General features: G+C 42.1%; 1 protein-coding gene across 1 annotated transcript in view; it reads right to left on the bottom strand.

The window, feature by feature from the left end:
• The window catches only part of TMEM236 (transmembrane protein 236), a gene marked incomplete at both ends in the record, with an annotated part of 46,991 nt that overhangs the window by 15,327 nt on the left and 11,015 nt on the right, over window positions 1–20,649 (bottom strand). The window contains 2 exons of the mRNA XM_082845134.1: window positions 8,171–8,300; window positions 20,072–20,144. Coding sequence (XP_082701260.1) covers window positions 8,171–8,300; window positions 20,072–20,144 — 203 coding nt within the window. The remainder of the gene's footprint in view (window positions 1–8,170; window positions 8,301–20,071; window positions 20,145–20,649) is intronic.

Below are 20,649 nucleotides of genomic sequence, written 5' to 3'. Positions count from 1 at the left end.
TGTGGGAATGAGCCTGATCTGTGGCCTTCCGAGCCCTTACCTCAGTTTTAATCATAGGTATTTGTTACTGTCCTTCAGAAACGTGGTACCACACCCACTAGACAGTGAGCTCCATGCAATGGGGGCTCTGCTTGTTTTCACCCATCACTTCACTCCCAGAGCCTAGTGGAGTGTCTGGTATGGAACAGATCCTCCATAAAGATTTGCTGCATAAAAGATGGGAGGAATTCCTGTTCCGGAGACTATGAGCATGATGGAGCCATGCGCATTCTGGAGGAAAAAAAAAAAAAATCTGCACTAAGGCAGGTAAGCCAAAGCGTCAAAGCCAGGCTGAATAATACCCGCCCTCCCCCCAACCCCGGCCCCCATGCTCTCAATCCCCTCCCATCACAGGAAGACTTGGGAATCCTGCACAGACTGTCCTCTGGCCTGGGTGCTAGATGGAGCCCTTTAAGCGAGACCACGGACTGATTTGGTAAAGAACCCCTGAAAGGCATTTGGAGCTCCTGGCAGCGCAGCCTGGGGACCGTGCAGCTCAACGGTAAGGGAAGACCGCTGGCTGTGGGCCCAGCAGAGTGCGCGCATGCGCGGCACAGCGCCTGCACAGCCCCTGGACTCGGGCCGGCATCCCCAGGGGTGCCAGGGGTGGCTCAAGGGATTCAAAAGCCTCCCGGGCACTGGCGGCAGTAGGAGGCACCAGGCAGGGGATGAAAGCGCCGATGCGTGGTTCCCAGAAGAAAGCGTTTGTGAGTTCATAGGAAGCATACTTTGGAGCAGGGGTCCCCAGCAGCCGGGCCACAGACGGGTACAGGTCCTCGGACTGTTAGGAACCGGGCCGCACAGCAGGAGGGGAGCGGCGGGCGAGCGAGGGAAGCTTCATCTGCCGCCCCCCATGGGGCCGTGGAAAAATTGTCTTCCACGAAACCGGTCCCTGGTGCCAAAAAGGTTGGGGACCGCTGCTTTAGAACATCCATCCCACCTGAAAAGGGGGGACTTGGGGGCCTAAAATCACCTGTGAAAGCAGAGTCTGAGCAAACTGGTGTCCCTATGCACTGGACCCTACCACTGATGTATACACGATGTAAACAAAAGGCTGTCTGGCCACCAGCTCAACAACCTGTGTCACTCTCTTCAATCCTGCGCAAGGAAATCAAGATACTGAAAATCAGTGACCTATGCCTTTAATTTCTTGCTGGAGCCATAAAATTTTGTTGCTATTATAAAGTAATGCATGCTGAATTCTTTAGGTTCCCTTACTCTTAGAGTCCTCGAAAATATTTATTTTGAAAATACCTTGCAATTCTCAAAAATCTCACTTTATGTATTAAAATTGTTCACACATTTTATTACCTCCCTAGGAAAAAATTAACAATTAAATGCCAAATTGTTAAATCATGGAAAGCTGTCCTAATTAAAGGGAGTCCTAACTCAGTTCTGGCAGCTCCTGATGCCCCATGCCTTTTGACACAGGGACCCACTGCAGTCCAGTTTCTGGCTTGGTCTACACTGTCCTAATCCTGACAGCTGGTGCCTCTGTAGAAGGTATAAATCAGAAATTCTACCCTTCTCTCACTCCCAGTCTGGTAAATGGCTACTTGCTTCTTGAGAAGGGGAAAAAATCCTAGAGCTGACATACTTTCCTGAAACTTCCTTCTTCTAAATAGCAAAGGGAGGGTTTAAAAGGAAATCCTCCCCCTTCTTCGCATGGCCGCAAACACAGTGTTCCTCACACGTACTCTCTAACCACATTGCAAAACACTTATGGAAACCCAGCTCACGTACTGGGCTCAGATTGTGTGATAAGTTTTTTCTGAAAAAGAAGCAAAGGGGGACTCAAAACGCCATTCATTTTATTCAGAGAAAAGTAGTGTCTCCCCCTTTTTTTTTCTTTTACCTTCTGTGGCGTCTCTTACATTCTGTTTGGTTACAGAGGGATGAGTTCCATTCCAAGGAAATCTGGAAAGGAGGTTCCTTTCGGAATTTGGATTTCATCTCTCGGCCTTTAACTTGTTTTTTGTCTCAGTTCCTAATGTATAATTAAAGGCTCTCAATCAAGGTGGGCATCAGAATTGCTTGGAGAACTTTAAAAAAATTACAGGTGCCAGCCTTAAAACCTTGCATACCCTTTGAGCCCGAGGTCGCACACGGAGGCATTTCACCTAAAGAAAAAATCATCTGTGCTGCCAAAGTCCCTGCAGCACTTGGTTCAAGTCTCTGAGGCTACACGGAAGGAACTGGAGTAGGGCCACTGAGAGCAGATTTAGTTGAAAACCTTACGCTGCACCTGTTCCTGATGTGTTGATGGAAACCGCCTCCTCTGCAGAGCTATGATGGTTTCTACTCAAACAGCCTGTCCATCTCACTTCTAGCCAGTCACGTCTGACTATGCAGATAGCCCTAATATAGCCAAACCATCTTGCCACCCCCTTGGTACAACCCCCGCGACCCCCTCTGTGTTTGTCCTCATGAGCAGCCAGTCCATAATTGTCCCTTTCTTCTGGCAAGCGCTGTTGCCAAGGAGTCTGGGCATGTGCGGATGCTCAGGGTCTTCTGAGGACACTGTCTATGGTCATCATCCTGACATCATTCGGCTGCCGCCCAGCAGCAGTTAACTCTGTCCCCAGCCTCTGCTTGGCTAGTTACCTCGCACAGTGGCTGATGGCTCCCATACACAGCACAGGGTCCCTGTAAACATAGACCCCCTGCACCATCCACACTTGTGTCCTCTAACCTGGCTTGTCTCCCCTGCCCAACTCAAACAAACACCACCTTACTCATTTTAACCACATCCTTGTCCTTTTCTTCTCAACCCTTCTCACTTCCGAACAAGTCATTAACAGTCGTGTTTACAATAGCTCAAAACTAGGGGGAAAATCTAGTTGTCCAACAATAGGTTAATAAGTCATGGCTCCTTAATACACGGAAATATTTTTCAGCCAACAAAAATGATGCAGTAGAAGATGTAATAACAAGAATAATCTCCACCTTTTTTTTTTTTGCGGTACGCGGACCTCTCACTGCTGTGGCCTCTCCCGTTGCGGAGCACAGGCTCCGGATGCGCAGGCTCAGCGGCCATGGCTCACGCGCCCAGCCGCTCCGCGGCATGTGGGATCTTCCCGAACCGGGGCACGAACCCGTGTCCCCTGCCTCGGCAGGCGGACTCTCAACCACTGCGCCACCAGGGAAGCCCAATATCCACCATTTTTTAACAAGAATGATACCCACCACACATTGTTGAGGAAAAAAAAAGTTATAAAGTAGGTTTTCTTAAGAACACCCATCAAGATGCTATCAGTTATAGATCTCTAGTGTGTAGAACTCTGGTTGATTTCCATTTTCTTCTTTTTTGTTTATGTCTATTTGATAATCCTTAAATAAATATGTGTTATTTTGGAGAAACAGAAAACATGGGAAATTTTAAAAATTCAAAGGTGGAATGTTAAAAATGTTATCTGGTTTTTGTATGTGTTGGGCCTCAAACCTGTGTGTACTCCACCGGGATGATCCAGCTCTGTCTGCAAAGCTGAATTGCAGTGTATTAGATGGGATTGGATTGCATTGCATCGTCTCATACCCCAGAGCAGCAACGATCACAAGACCTTGGAGTGGGTCACATTTTTTTCTAGACTGTGCGGTGTCATCATGGGACTAATGGCTGGAGATGCTGAGAATTGGCTGGATATAGGTACAGCCAACAACTCTAAATGAGGTCCTACATTGATTTGCAGACATTTAGAAGAAGCACTTTTTCCAATGAAATCTTACATAAAACGCTAACTCCTAAACAAACAAAAGCTGTGTTTCTCTGGTTGAAGTAGGAATTGGGGCATCCAGAGACCCCAGTTCAGCCTCCCCCTCCTGCTCTCCCCACCTCCAGAAGATCTTTACAGCTTTGGAGGTTTCCAAATTGACGATTTGAAAAGCAAACAGTAGCTGGTCTTAAGAAGGCAACTTCCGGGGGATTCCCTGGTGGCGCAGTGGTTGAGAGTCCGCCTGCCGATGCAGGGCACATGGGTTCGTGGCCCGGTCCGGGAAGATCCCACATGCCGCGGAGCGGCTGGGCCCATGAGACATGGTCGCTGAGCCTGCGCTCCGGAGCCTGTGCTCCGCAACGGGAGAGGCCACAACAGTGAGAGGCCTGCGTACCACAAAAAAAAGAGAAGGCAACTTCCGTTCCAGCGCTAGGTTTGCCTGCTCAGGGTGAGAAATGCAGCCGAAGTTATTTTTGCTTCCCGAACATGCCCGCTTATTACATGGACACCTGAGTTTCTAGAGACTCAACCTTCCTTCTGTGGAGAAAGCTTTCTTCACCATGTCTGCCTACAAACTCGTACAAATTCCAGGTATTCCCCTTAGTCTTTTCTGACGTCCAGCACCTTAGATAAAATGAAGTTTGCCGTCACCTGGGGCCCTACAGTACTTTAACCATGATACGCTATTATACCGCTTTGTAATATGGTGCCCAAGCTGGGTTCATGCTACTCTAATAAGTCCTGCAGGGAGAACTGAAAACTCACTTCCTAACCACAGACTCCCTTATATGTCTGTCTGCAGTCACTGGTTTATATGGGAGTTAAGGAATCTTGGTGGGGGCAGGGAGGAGAATCTAACGGTGACCATGATTTGGGGTTCAGACAATAAAGGTGAGGCTGATGTAAGGACAAACTATGAGGCTCCTCAGAAAAAAAGCCACTCCCAAAGAAGAAGGAGTCTAGCTCTACCAGAATCAGCCATAACATCTAGTGGCAGGAGAGGAAACAGTGGTTTCCAGTCGATTGAATGGCCATTACTTGAAATCATTAAAGCCCAGACAGTCTGTGATTCCATATACATTCTGGGGATAAAAGCGTTGTGTTTTTAAGTGAAAATAGCTATTCCATGACTCTGTGTGGGACTTCTCTAGGAACGTAGAACTCAGGGGAGGGAAGTCAATACTCCAATGGCAGGGGAAAGGTAATCAATTCAAAACACCAGCAGAACATCAAGCAATATCCCAGAGGCAAGAAACAGCAGTAACTAAGGGTGTTTGGAGCAGAGTCGAGCAGGGGTGGTGGGAAAATAGCACACAAAGTTGTTTGAACATGAGAAAGACAGCTGAGAGGAAAGTAGGGGCAAGAGGATATTCAACAGTCTAGACCAACAAATGAGACCACGGGAGACCCATCTAGGGTCTCATTTAAAAGTGGGAGAGAGGGGCTTCCCTGGTGGCACAGTGGTTAAGAATCCGCCTGCCAATGCAGGGGACACGGGTTTGAGCCCTGGTCCAGGAAGATCCCACATGCCACGGAGCAACTAAGCCTGTGCACCACAACTACTGAGCCTGCGAGCCACAACTACTGAGCCCACGGGCCACAACTACTGGAGCCCGTGTTCTGCAATGAGAGGCCACCACAATGAGAAGCCCACACACCACAACTAAGAGTAGCCCCCGCTTGCTGCAACTAGAGAGAGCGCACGCGCAGCAACGAAGACCCAAAACGCAGCCAAAAAAATTAAAACATGGGAGAGAGAACAATATGGGAGAGGAAGAGAAATGGAGGTCCAGTCACTAACAGGTTGGGACTGGGCTAGCGAAATTCAGATGGAAATGTAAAAGTGTGTCCATTTGTACCCACATACTAGTAAGAGTGGGGGACATGCAGGCTATATAGTGTATTCTTATTATTTATTCTCATGACCGGGATTTGACACTATTAGGTGCTATGTGCATCTGTGAGATTGCCATGCCTCAGAGATCTGTGTTCCAAAAAATATTCCCAAGTGAGCCCCAGTCTATGGGAAATGATCCACTTAAATGTTACGGCTTGGTAATCACTTGATACTTAGGTATTTCAACTGGTAGTATGAAGTTAGCAGAAAGGATTCTTTGGGCCACAAAAGATTGTTTTAAGCATATGTCAAATATAGAACTTTTATTTTTAAATTTAGAAAAAGAAAAACTATACAAAGATCAAACTTTGGTAGCTTGGAATTAAGACAGTATAGTTAGGAGGGGGTGTGGGGGAGGATGGACTGGGAGCGTGGGATGAGCAGATGCAAACTATTATATAGAGAACGGACAAACAACAAGTCCCTACTGTAGAGCACAGGGAACTCTATTCAATATGCTGTAATAAACCATAATGGAAAAGAATATATATAAAAAGAATGTTTATATATGTACAACTGAACCCCTTTGCTGTACAGCAGAAATTAACACAGCATTGTAAATCAACTGTACTTCAAGGTAGGGTAGTGCCAAGTGTGTCCATAAATCCAAGCATTGCAGAGTACCTTAGTTTCATCTGGTATAAAGTGAAAACTGCTATAAGTTGACTAGTATGGATGCATGTCAAACTATCTGGATAGCACAGAAGAGAATGTACTTCTTTCTCAACATTTTCTAAAGGGACACAAATTATTCTAAACTTTGCTGTCACACACCCTTACCCTACTGCTTTGATTCTGAGGTAGCACATGCAGTGAAACCATATTTATAGCATACTTGCTTATATTCAGATTTATGTATTATGTTTATGAGTTTATGTATTAATTTACGTTCCAGAGGATAAATGAGAATACCCCATTGGTTAAAAATTCACACAATTGATTTTATTAGTATGCCTGTTAAAATGAGTATAGGAGACGAATTGAGTTCAAAGTTTGCACAAAAATTAAATACACATATAATTAATATTTACAAAGGTATTTTGAATGAATGCTAGTATGTTAAAGTGTGATTTTATTAAATGGTGGCGCTATTTAACCAGACATTAGCCTTCCTAAGTTTGAGCAGAGAAGAAAAAGCTCAAGAAAGAGGCACTTCAACTAAGAAGCAGCAATTGAACAAGATGTTCTAGAGTCTTCTCCCCAAGACTGACTTCTTCCTTGAGGTTCTCTTATTTTGATTCTCTTTTCATCACTACTTCTGAATACAAAGAAAATGCCCCTTTAAAAATCCAACTCATCACTTAAAATATAAAACAGCAATAAATGATTCCCAAAAATATACATGTGCATTTTTTGAAAGAGAATTTTCACTAAAAACATAGCAACTTCACATTAACATGGAAAATACAGACTCATTAAAAACAGTCCAATTTCAAAATGGGCTTGTCATTAAGCAGTCCACAGAAGTAGTAAAGGGTTTGGCGATTCCCAAATATCCTCAGTTTAAGACAAATACACTTGTCTGTGGAGGGCAGATGTACCTTGGGAGTACCTTTTCTTCCACAGACTCATTGGCTGCCATCTTATCTACCTTGTCACCTGTGTTATGTTAAACTTAACAGTCTATCATCTGCCACCCAAGGGCAAAGTGCAAAATATGAAGCTCAGAGTCTCAGGTTTCCTGGTGGCCTCCAACTCAGTTTTGCTTTTCAATCTGAGGAGCAAGAGTGACTGGAGGGGTGACGGCTCATAAGAAATGAGTCTAGTGCTTTCCTTCCTGGTTGTAGTAGTCGCCCTATTACCCCAAAGCGTTCTCCTATGACTCACTCAATTTCTCCCATCCACTCCGTCAGGGAATGATTAACAAAACCTACCCATTTCAAATGCAAAATCTTTGCCATACAATAACCATACCATGCAAATACTGTAAATCAAACACAGATACCATCACATAAAATTAAATGAAAGTTGAGGGAATTTTTGACTGACCAAACAAAATATTCAATTAACAAAATAGTTTTTTTAAAGGCCAACCAATATTTAGTTTCAACTGCTCCCTTTGGAAGAATGTGGCATATCTTGGTTTTGAGTGTGATCTTTAGCTTTTTGACAATCCACGATTAAAAACACAGAAATCTCTAGGACGTATCTGCGGCAGTCATATTAATTCCTGTATCAAAGGTATGCAGACTAAACTCTCTATTCATCTCAACTTAAGGTTTTGAGAGAGTTCCTAAAAATACAAATCTATAATAATTTACTTAGGTAATTTTCATGTTAGAATAAACATTAAAGATTTAGTATTAAATATTTAGTAACTTTATCCATTTGTCAGTACTATCAAAATCAAAAAAGAATAACTGTATAGCTACAATTACATTTGGATATCTTCATTTGTAATCTGCTATCTGTAATCTTAGCTCTTAAAATATATCATTAAACATGTCAACAGACAAGAGTGGGAGAAAGGTGAACTATATGTGAAACTTTAAAAAATATTTGTATTTAAAAGAATACTTACTCTTTTGCCTCCCTCTAAGAGGATATGTCCTGAGTTTTTCAATAATATCAACCATGATCAAGCAGGTCAGAACCAAAGAGACTGGCAGGTCAGGTAACATATCAGTGGAACCATTAATATTCTTTTGAACCTGTTTTCAGAAGACCATTTAGAAGCATTAAATTTTTGTACTTTCTTTGTTCACAATTCTTTGAAGATTTGAAAGCAGTGCTAAATTAATTATACATACATTTACTAAAAGACTAGAAGTTTGGTTTTCAGCTTTTTAGGTGCTCAACCCCACAAGGTTTTGAACCATTTCTAAAGATGTAATAAGGGTTCATATCAATGGAAGAGCTTTCAGTTAAAGACAGAGCTTGGTAAATGTGCATAAAAAGTTAACAGTAGGATCCTGGAATAGTGGAATGGGGAATCTCTCCCAACCAACTGCTAAGCAGAGCCTCTGAGAGTCCTAGCTCAAAGAGCTAGGGGGGCAAACATTAGAGTGTTGGGTCTTCCAAGAAGAGAGAGCTGGGTAAACCCAGCTCGGCTTTGGAGCACTTCCTTCAACTGTTTAAGGTATCTACAAAAAAGGCTATGACAAACATCATGTTAATGGTGATATGTTAAGAGTTTTCCCTCTGAGATCAAGAATAAGACAAAGGTTACACCATGACCATTTCTATTCAACACTGTACTAGAGGTCCTAGCCAGTGTAACAAGGCAAGAGAAAGAAATAAACAGTGTAAGTATTGGAAAGAAAAACACACTGTCATTATTCATAGACTATATGATTATAAATGGGGAAAATCTCCACAAAATGGATAAATTATTCCTACACACCAAAAACAAAGAGTTAGAAAATAAGATTTTAAAAAATGATAAAATTTGATACAACCTCAATGAAAATTCCAACTTTTCTGTGGAAAATGACAAGCTGATTCTAAAATGAACATGAGAGACGAGGGGAAGATGGTGGAAGTAAGACGCGGAGATCATCTTCCTCCCCACAGATACACCAGAAATACATCTACACATGGAACAACTCCTACAGAACACCTACTGAATGCTGGCAGAAGACCTCTGACATCCCAAAAGGCTAGAAAGTCCACACAGAGACAAAAGAATAGGGACGGGACCCGCACCAGTGGGAGGGAGCTGTGAAGGAGGAAATGTTTCCACACACTAGGAGCCCCTTCGCGGGCGGAGACTGCGGGTGGCGGAGGGGGGAAGCTTCGCAGCCGTGGAGGAGAGCACAGCCACAGGGGTGCGGAGGGCAAAGCGGGGAGATTCCCGCACAGAGGATCGGTGCCGACCAGCACTCACCAGCCCGAGAGGCTTGTCTGCTCACCTGCCGGGGCGGGCGGGGCTGGGAGCTGAGGCTTGGGCTTCGGTTGGAGCGCAGGGAGAGGACTGGGGTTGGCGGCGTGAACACAGCCTGCAGGGGGCTAGTGCGCACGGCTAGCCGGGAGGGAGTCCGGGGAAAAGTCTGGAGCTGCCGAAGAGGCAAGAGACTTTTTCTTCTTTGTTTCCTGGTGCGCAAGGAGAGGGGATTAAGAGCGCTGCTTAAAGGAGCTCCATAGACGGGCGCGAGCCGCGGCTAAGAGCGCAAACCCCAGGGACAGGCGGGAGACGCTAAGGCTGCTGCTGCCGCCACCAAGAAGCCTGTGTGCGAGCACAGGTCACTCTCCACACACCTCTTCCGGGGAGCCTGTGCAGCCCACCACTGCCAGGGTCCCGGGATCCAGGGACAACTTCCCCAGGAGAACGCACGGTGCGCCTCAGGCTGGTGCAACGTCATGTCAGCCTCTGCTGCCGCAGGCCCGCCCCGCACTCCGTGCCCCTCCCTCCCCCTGGCCTGAGTGAGCCAGAGCCCCCGAATCAGCTGCTCCTTAAACCCCGTCCTGTCTGAGCGAAGAACAGACGCCCTCCAGCGACCTACATGCAGAGGGAGGGCCAAATCCAAAGCTGAGCCCCGGGAGATGTGAGAACAAAGAAGAGAAAGGGAAATCTCTCCCAGCAGCCTCAGAAGCAGCGGATTAAAGCTCCACAGTCAACCTGATGTACCTGCATCTGTGGAATACCTGAAGAGACAACGACTCATCCCAAATTGAGGAGGTGGACTGTGGGAGCAAGATTTATGATTTCTTCCCCTTTTCCTCTTTTTGTGAGTGTGTATGTGTATGCTTCTGTGTGAGATTTTGTCTGTATAGCTTTGCTTCCACAATTTGTCCTAGGGTTCTATCTGTCCGTTTTTTTTTTTTCTTAAAAAATTTTTTTTCTTAATATTTTTTATTTTAATAACTTTACCTTTCTTTTCTTTCCTTTTCTTTCTTTTCTTCCTTTCTTCCTTCCTTTCTTTCTTTCTCTCTCTCCCTCTCTCCTCTCTCTCTCTCTCTCTCTCTCTCTCTCTCTCTCTTTCTTTCTCTCTTTCTCTCTTTCTTTCTTTCTACACTTTCTCCCTTTTATTCTGAGCCGTGTGGATGAAAGGCTCTTGGTGCTGCAGCCAGGAGTCAGTGCTGTGCCTCTGAGGTGGGAGAGCCAACTTCAGGACACTGGTCCACAAGACACCTCCCAGCTCCACATAATATCAAATGGTGAAAATCTCCCAAAGATCTCCAACTCAACACCAGCACCCAGCTTCACTCAACGACCAGCAAGCTACAGTGCTGGACATCCTATGCCAAACAACTAGCAAGACAGAAACACAACCCCACCCATAAGCAGAGAGGCTGCCTAAAATCATAATAAGTCCACAGACACCCCAAAACACACTACCAGACGTGGACCTGCCCACCAGAAAGACAAGATCCAGCCTCATCCACCACAACACAGGCACTAGTCTCCTCCACCAGGAAGCCTACACAACCCACTGAACGAACCTTAGCCACTGGGGACAGACACCAAAAACAACGGGAACTATGAACCTGCAGCCTGCAAAAAGGAGACCCCAAACACAGTAAGATAAGCAAAATGAGAAGACACAAAAACACACCGCAGATGAAGGAGCAAGATAAAAACCCACCAGACCTAACAAATGAAGAGGAAATAGGCAGTCTACCTGAAAGAGAATTCAGAATAATGATAGTAAAGATGATCCAAAATCTTGGAAATAAACTAGACAAAATGCAAGAAACATTTAACAAGGACCTAGAAGAACTAAAGATGAGACAAGCAATGATGAACAACACAATAAATGAAATTAAAAATACTGTAGATGGGATTAATAGCATAATAACTGAGGCAGAAGAACGGATAAGTGACCTGAAAGACAAAATGGTGGAAATAACTACTGCAGGGCAGAATAAAGAAAAAAGAATGAAAAGAACTGAAGACAGTCTCAGAGACCTCAGGGACAACATTAAACACACCAACATTCGAATTATCGGGGTACCAGAAGAAGAAGAGAAACAGAAAGGGACTGAGAAAATATTTGAAGAGATTATAGTTGAAAACTTCCCTAATATGGGAAAGGAAATAGTTAATCAAGTCCAGGAAGCACAGAGAGTCCCATCAGGATAAATCCAAGGAGAAATACGCCAAGACACATATTAATCAAACTGTCAAAAATTAAATACAAAGAAAGCATATTAAAAGCAGCAAGGGAAAAACAACAAATAACACACAAGGGAATTCCCATAAGGTTAACTGCTAATCTCTCAGCAGAAACCCTACAAGCCAGAAGGGACTGGCAGGACATACTGAAAGTGATGAAGGAGAAAAACATGCAACCAAGATTACTCTACCGAGCAAGGATCTCATTCAGATTTGATGGAGAAATTAAATCCTTTACAGACAAGCAAAAGCTGAGAGAGTTCAGCACCACCAAACCAGCTTTACAACAAATGATAAAGGAACTTCTCTAGGAAAGAAACACAAGAGAAGGAAAAGACCTATCATAACGAACCCAAAACAATTTAGAAAATGGGAATAGGAACATACATATTGATAATTACCTTAAATGTAAATGCACTAAATGCTCCCACCAAAAGACACAGATTGGCAAAATGTATACAAAAACAAGACCCATATATATGCTGTCTACAAGAGACCCACTTCAGACCTAGAGACACATACAGACTGATAGTAAGGGGATGGAAAAAGATATTCCATGCAAATGGAAACCAAAAGAAAGCTGGAGTAGCAATTCTCATATCAGACAAAACAGACTTTAAAATAAAGACTATTAGAAGAGACAAAGAAGGACACTACATAATGATCAAGGGATCGATCCAAGAAGAAGATATAACAATTGTAAATATTTATGCACCCAACATAGGAGCACCTCAATACATAAGGCAAATACTAACAGGCATAAAAGGGGAAACCGACAGTAACACATTCATAGTAGGGGACTTTAACACCCCACTTTCACCAATGGACAGATCATCCAAAATAAAAATAAATAAGGAAACACAAGCTTTAAATGATACATTAAACAAGATGGACTTAATTGATATTTATAGGACATTCCATCCAAAAACAACAAAACACACTTTCTTCTCAAGTGCTCATGGAACATTCTCCACGATAGATCATATCTTGGGTCGCAAATCAAGCCTTGGTAAAATTAAGAAAATTGAAATTGTATCAAGTATCTTTTCTGACCACAAAGCCATGAGACTAGATATCAATTACAGGAAAAGATCTGTAAAAAATACAAACACATGGAGGCGAAACAATACACTACTTAATAACGAAGTGATCACTGAAGAAATCAAAGAGGAAATAAAAACATACCTAGAAACAAATGACAGACACAATGACCCAAAACCTATGGGATGCAGCAAAAGCAGTTCTAAGAGGGAAGTTTATAGCAATACAAGCCCACGTTAAGAAGCAGGAAACATCTCGAATAAACAACCTAACGTTGCACCTAAAGCAATTAGAGAAGAAGAAAAAACCCCCAAAGTTAGCAGAAGGAAAGAAATCATAAAAATCAGATCAGAAATAAATGAAAAAGAAATGAAGGAAACAATAGCAAAGATCTATAAACTAAAAGCTGGTTCTTTGAGAAGATAAACCAAATAGATAAACCATTAGCCAGACTCATCAAGAAAAAAAGGGAGAAGACTTAAATCAATAGAATTAGAAATGAAGAAGGAGAAGTAACAACTGACACTGCAGAAATACAAAAGATCATGAGAGATTACTACAAGCAACTCTATGCCAATAAAATGGACAACCTGGAAGAAATGGACAAATTCTTAGAAATGCATAACCTGCCAAGACTGAATCAGGAAGAAATAGAAAATATGAACAGACCAATCACAAGCACTGGAATTGAAACTGTGATTAAAAATCTTCCAACAAACAAAAGCCCAGGACCAGATGGCTTCACAGGCGAATTCTTCAAACATTTAGAGAAGAGCTAACACCTATCCTTCTCAAACTCTTCCAAAATATAGCAGAGGGAGGAACACTCCCAAATGCCTTCTACGAGGCCACCATCACCTTGATACCAAAACCAGACAAGGATGTCACAAAGAAAGAAAACTACAGGCCAATATCACTGATGAACATAGATGCAAAAATCCTCAACAAACTACTAGCACACAGAATCCTACAGCACATTAAAAGGTTCATACACCATGATCAAGTGGGGTTTATTCCAGGAATGCAAGGATTCTTCAATATACGCAAATCTATCAATGTGATAAACCATATTAACAAATTGAAGGAGAAAACCATATGATCATTTCAATAGATGCAGAGAAAGCTTTTGACAAAATTCAACACCGATTTATCATAATAACCCTGCAGAAAGTAGGCATAGAGGGAACTTTCCTCAACATAATAAAGGCCATATATGACAAGCCCACAGCCAACATCATCCTCAATCGTGAAAAACTGAAAGCATTTCCACTAAGATCAGGAACAAGACAAGGCTGCCCACTCTCACCACTCTTATTCAACATAGTTATGGAAGTTTTAGCCACAGCAATCAGAGAACATAAGGAAATAAAAGGAATCCAAATCGGAAAAGAAGAAGCAAAGCTGTCACTGTTTGCAGATGACATGATACTATACATAGAGAATCCTAAAGATGCTACCAGAAAACTACTAGGGATAATCAATGAATTTGGTAAAGTAGCAGGATACAAAATTAATGCACAAAAATCTCTTGCATTCCTATACACTAATGATGAAAAATCAGAAAGTGAAATCAAGAAAACACTCCCATTTACCACTGCAACAAAAAGAATAAAATATCTAGGAATAAACCCAGCTAAGGAGACAAAAGACCTGTACTCAGAAAACTATAAGACAATGATGAAAGAAATTAAAGATGATACAAATAGATGGAGAGATATACCATGTTCTTGGATTGGAAGAATCAACATTGTGAAAATGACTCTACTACCCAAAGCAATCTATAGATTCAATGGAATTCCTATCAAACTACCACTGGCATTTTTCACAGAACTAGAACAAAAAATTTCACAATTTGTATGGAAACACAAAAGACTCCGAATAGCCAAAGCAATCTTGAGAATGAAAAACGGAGCTGGAGGAATCAGGCTCCCTGACTTCAGACTACACTACAAAGCTACAGTAATCAAGACAGTATGGTACTGGCACAAAAACAGAAATATAGATCAATGGAGCAGGATAGAAAGCCCAGAGATAAACCCACGCACATATAGTCACCTTATCTTTGATAAAGGAGGCAGGAATTTACAGTGGAGAAAGGACAGCCTCTTCAATAAGTGGTGCTGGGAAAACTGGACAGGTACATGTAAAAGTATGAGATTAGATCACTCCCTAACACCATACACAAAAAGAAGCTCAAAATGGATTAAAGACCTAAATGTAAAGCCAGAAACTATCAAACTCTTAGAGGAAAACATAGGCAGAACACTCTATGACATAAATCACAGCAAGATCCTTTTTGACCCACCTCCTAGAGAAATGGAAATAAAAACAAAAATAAACAAATGGGACCTAATGAAACTTCAAAGCTTTTTCACAGCAAAGGAAACCATAAAGAAGGCCAAAAGACAACACTCAGAATGGGAGAAAATATTTGCAAGTGAAGCAACTGACAAAGGATTAATCTCCAAAATTTACAAGCAGCTCATGCAGCTCAATAACAAAAAAACAAACAACCAAATCCAAAAATGGGCAGAAGACCTAAACAGACATTTCTCCGAAGAAGATATACAGACTGCCAACAAACACATGAAAGAATGCTCAACATCATTAATCATTAGAGAAATGCAAATCAAAACTACAATGAGATATCATCTCACACCAGTCAGAATGGCCATCATCAAAAAATCTAGAAATAATAAATGCTGGAGAGGGTGTGGAGAAAAGGGAACCCTCTTGCACTGCTGGTGGGAATGTGAATTGGTTCAGCCACTATGGAGAACAGTATGGAGGTTTCTTAAAAAACTACAAATAGAACTACCATATGACCAAGCAATCCCACTACTGGGCATATACTGTGAGAAAACCAAAATTCAAAGAGAGTCATGTACCAAAATGTTCATTGCAGCTCTATTTACAATAGCCCGGAGATGGAAACAACCTAAGTGTCCATCATCAGATGAATGGATAAAGAAGATGTGGCACATATATACAATGGAATATTACTCAGCCATAAAAAGAAACGAAATTGAGCTATTTGTAATGATGTGGATAGACCTAGAGTCTGTCATACAGAGTGAAGTAAGTCAGACAGAAAGAGAAATACCGTATGCTAACACATATATGGAATTTAAGAAAAAAAAGTGTCATGACGAACCTAGGGGTAAGACAGGAATAAAGACACAGACCTACTGGAGAACGGACTTGCGGATATGGGGAGGGGGAAGGGTGAGCTGTGACAAAGTGAGAGAGAGGCATGGACATATATACACTAACAAACGTAAGGTAGATAGCTAGTGGGAAGCAGCCGGATAGCACAGGAATATCAGCTCGGTGCTTTGTGACCGCCTGGAGGGGTGGGATAGGGAGGGTGGGAGGGAGGGAGACGCAAGAGTGAAGAGATATGGGAACATATGTATATGTATAACTGATTCACTTTGTTACAAAGCAGAAACTAACACACCATTGTAAAGCAATTATACTCCAATAAAGATGTAAAAAAAATTTAAAAAATGAATATGAGGATACCAAGTGCAAGCATTTCTAGAAGAAAAGATAGGAATGTTTACTTTTCTGGATATAAAGAGCTATTATAAAGCTACAAGAATTAAGACAGTGTGGTGTTGGCACAGGAATAGAGAAGTAGGCAGTACAGAAAAGAAAGCTCAGAATAGACCAGGTATACCCACATCTGATTTCTAACAAAGACAGCACTGCAAATAAATGTGGCAAAGACAGGCTTTTTAATAAATGGTACTCAGTTCATTAGATATTATTTGGGAAAAAACGCTTGATTCCCTGTATATGTTGTATATGCACAACATATACAAAAATTAGTTCCAGGTGGATTGTGAATCTAAAAGAGAGTGGCAAAATAATATAGCCTCCAAAACATAATATAGGAGAGTATCTTCAGGACCTCAAGGTTCAGATTCACAATATGACAAAATCGTCTCAAACAAGTAACCAAAAGAACTATCCATAAAGAAAAGAAATTGGACTCTTAAAATTAAGAGCTACTCTCCATCAAAAGATACGATTAAGGGCTTCCCTGGTGGCGCAGTGGTTGAGAGTTCACCTGCCGATGCAGGGGACACGGGTTCGTGCCCCGGTCCAGGAAGATCCCACATGCCGCGGAGCGGCTGGGCCCGTGAGCTATGGCCGCTGAGCCTGCGCGTCCGGAGCCTGTTGCCCCGCAACGGGAGAGGCCACAACAGTGAGAGGCCCGAGTACCGCAAAAAAAAAAAAAGATACGATTAAGAGTACGAAGTCACATGGGCTTCCCTGGTGGCGCAGTGGTTGGGAGTCCGCCTGCCGATGCCGCGGACGCGGGTTTGTGCCCCGGTGTGGGAGGATCCCACGTGTCACGGGGTGGCTGGGCCCGTGAGCCATGGCCACTGGGCCTGCGCGTCTGGAGCCTGTGCTCCGCGACGGGAGAGGCTACGGAGGTGAGGGGCCCGCGTACCGGGAAAAAAAAAACGAGTACGAAGTCACAGAGTGAAAAGGTATTTGCAATACATATAATCAAAAAAGGGCTTGAAATCTGAATATACAAATAATTCTTCCAAATCAATTTTTAAAGATAAGCAAGACATTAGGAAAAATGGGCAAGATGAAAAATATGCTCAATCTCATTTATTGGGAAAATGCAATTGAAAACTACAATGCAATTCAAGAATATACTCACCAGAATGGTTAAAATAAAAAGACTTAAAATGCAAGTGCTGGTCTTCACTGGTGGTGCAGTGGCTGAGAGTCCGCCTGCCGATGCAGGGGACGCGGGTTCGTGCCCTGGTCCGGGAAGATCCCACATGCCGCGGAGCGGCTGGGCCCGTGAGCCATGGCCGCTGAGCCTGTGCGTCCGGAGCCTGTGCTCCAGAACGGGAGAGGCCGCAACCGTGAGAGGCCCGCGTACCGCAAAAAAAAAAAAAAAATGCAAGTGCTGCTGAGGATGAGGAACACGAAGACCGCTCGTTCTCTGCTGGTGGAAGTCTAAATTAGTATACTCTCTTTGAAGAACTGACACTGTCAGTTACATCTGAGTACTTGAACATCTTGTGACCCATCAGTTCTACTCCTACACATTTAACCAACTGAAATGTTTGCACATGGGCACCAAGAGACATGTTCCAGGATATTCACAGCAGCAAAAACTGGAAACTGAAATGGCCATTAAGAGCAGAACTGATGATGTATACGTATAGCTGATTCACTTTGCTGGACAGTAGAAACTAACACAACATTGTAAAGAAACTATACTCCAATAAAAATTAACTTAAAAAAAACAAAAACAACAAAAAAAATTTAACCACTCTTGTGGGTATGTAGTAGTATCACACTGTGATTTAGCTTACATTTTTCTGATGACCAATAATGTTCAGCATTTTTTTTTTTTTTTTTGTGGTACGCGGGCCTCTCACTGCTGTGGCCTCTCCCGTTGCGGAGCACAGGCTCCGGATGCGCAGGCTCAGTGGCCATGGCTCACAGGCCCAGCCGCTCCACGGCATGTGGGATCTTCCCGGACCGGGGCACGAACCCATGTCCCCTGCATCGGCAGGCGGACTCTCAACCACTGCACCACCAGGGAAGCCCTGTTCAGCATATTTTTATGTGCTTGTTTGCTATTTGTTGATCTTCTTTGTGAAATGCCTATTAAAATATTTTGCCCATTTAAAAACAAAGAGTAGAACTGATGAATAAAGTGTGATATATTCATAAAATGATGAATTCATAAAATACTTTATGATAAATTCATAAAATGAAATGAAATATAGAAACGGAAATGAATGAACTACAGCTAACCAGAAAAACATGAATGAATCATACTTTGGAATAAAAGGAGCCAGATACAAATTAGATAGATAGGTAGGTAGACAGATAATAGATAATTTGATTTCCCTTTATAAAACTTTCAAAAACAGATAAACTAACCTGTGGTACCTGTGGTATTAGGAATTAAGATAGAAGTTACCTTTGGGATGGAGGGAAAGGTAGTCATTGGAAGTGGCTTTTAGGGCGCTGACAAAGTTTTATTTTTTGACCTGAGTAGTGTTTCTATGGGAGTTTGCTTTGTGGTATTCCATTAACATTGTGTATTTATGTTGTGTGAGCTTTTCTGTTTGTGTGTTAGATTTCAGTGAAAAATAAGAAAAAAGGAAAGAAAAATATCCAACAGCGGGTGAGACATAACGGGAAAGAATCCCCAAAAGAGCAACTGAACTGTAGATAGAGCATCATGTGTGATAGTGGTGTTCCTTGAAAGTGTTGTACACTGAATTTTCAAAGCTCTTGGGAACCTCCCAAGTGCTTTACAAGGTCTTTGGGGAGGAAGGAGAAAATGATAAATCTAGATTAAAATATTTGTGTGTTGCAATTTGATGCAAAGTCCATCTGTATGGCCTTCTGAGGTTATTCTGTGTGTTCATGTATTGTCCTAATGCTACATGTAGGACATCTCCCAACAGTCATGTAATTTCTAATGATGTCATCCACTACCTGGTACTCACCTCTCTCACAGAACTGATCATACCTATTCTAACTGCCTGTTTATTTTTCTCTCTACTGTCAATAAAAAATTACTGAAGGCCAGAGACTGTCAAATTTTCTAAGTGCTCTATCCTCAGTTTCTAACACAGTACCTGGCATGTAATAAGCACTTAATGACTACCTGCTCAGCATGTAAATGAAAATCTTATAAATAAATAAAAAAAAATGAAATCTTTCACAGCACCTTGAAAATTAATAAGATTAGCAGGGCATTCTGCTTTGAACTCTCTGGGTAATAGAGTCCTCACAGGCTGAAAGTTCTGCCTATAGTATTCCTGCCCTGCAGATATCCATTCATCAGAGTCCCTTTGTAGCTGCATTTATTGAAACATAAACTCAAATTTATTTTCAAATAAACAGCGTGTACAAATTATTTGTCAATGGAATCTTATCAAAGCTTTAGCATGTGAGTGGTTGTTCCCTTGGATATTGATTGGATATTCCATTTAGAACCGAGGACACTCATGAAAAACATCAGGTTAGAAGAAACACATGTGGATGTACTCTCAAATTCCTTGCTTTTTTATTATTTTCAAATAACTTTCCTTTCTCACACATACAAACACAGAAGCAATTTTTCTAATTGGCTGCTATACTTGCCTCCACAATCACAGAGGTAACAATGATCTTAGTACCTTAAATATATATATTGCAACTTAGAATAAGACCGGAGATAATAAACTTCAAGAAATTTGTTTGGGCACACCACTCTATGAAATTTTAATAACAGGGGACATTTTAAAAACTCAGTATCTTGCAGGACAAGAAATCAAAATTCCATACCTTGGTCACTGCTATAGAGAAGCTGAAGCTGGGAAGTGTGGTGAGGATTACACACATCATCATAACAGGTCTCCTAGCAAAGGAGAAAAATAAGCAAAAGCAATAATGTACAAGATCAACAGTTCCTGTTCCATTTTGCCAATTTTGCAGTTCCTGTTCCATTCATCTATAGTTTTTCTAAGAAGCTACTACTTCCCTATTTCCATTTCCCAAATGTTTGAGTATGGCAAAGGGGAACACAGACAAAAGCCGGAATGCTTTTCTAGAACAAAGGGGTGAGAGGTTTCCAAATAATTAGCAAACCATCGACTGCTAAAAGCATCACAGTACAAGACAAATGACATTCAATATTTTCAAAATTCATTCATCAGAATCCTGCCCAAGAGTTCAGGGTCTGGCGACCAACTGAAAAAAAGAACAGCATGACCTTCTCAAGTGATACTATACCCCATGTTGTAAAACTGATTTTTCAAACAATATATTTAGAAACAATATACTGTTGGATAGTTAAAGACGACTTAGAGTGAAAACACCTGGATTTTTTTACGTGAACCACCCCCCCCCCAAAAAAAAATCAT

The sequence above is a fragment of the Leucopleurus acutus genome, assembly GCF_964270905.1.
Source record: "Leucopleurus acutus genome assembly, chromosome: 1".
Taxonomy (NCBI): domain Eukaryota; kingdom Metazoa; phylum Chordata; class Mammalia; order Artiodactyla; family Delphinidae; genus Leucopleurus; species Leucopleurus acutus.
The sequence above is the reverse complement of the archived record's forward strand: the minus strand, read 5'-3'. Positions and strand labels throughout refer to the sequence as shown.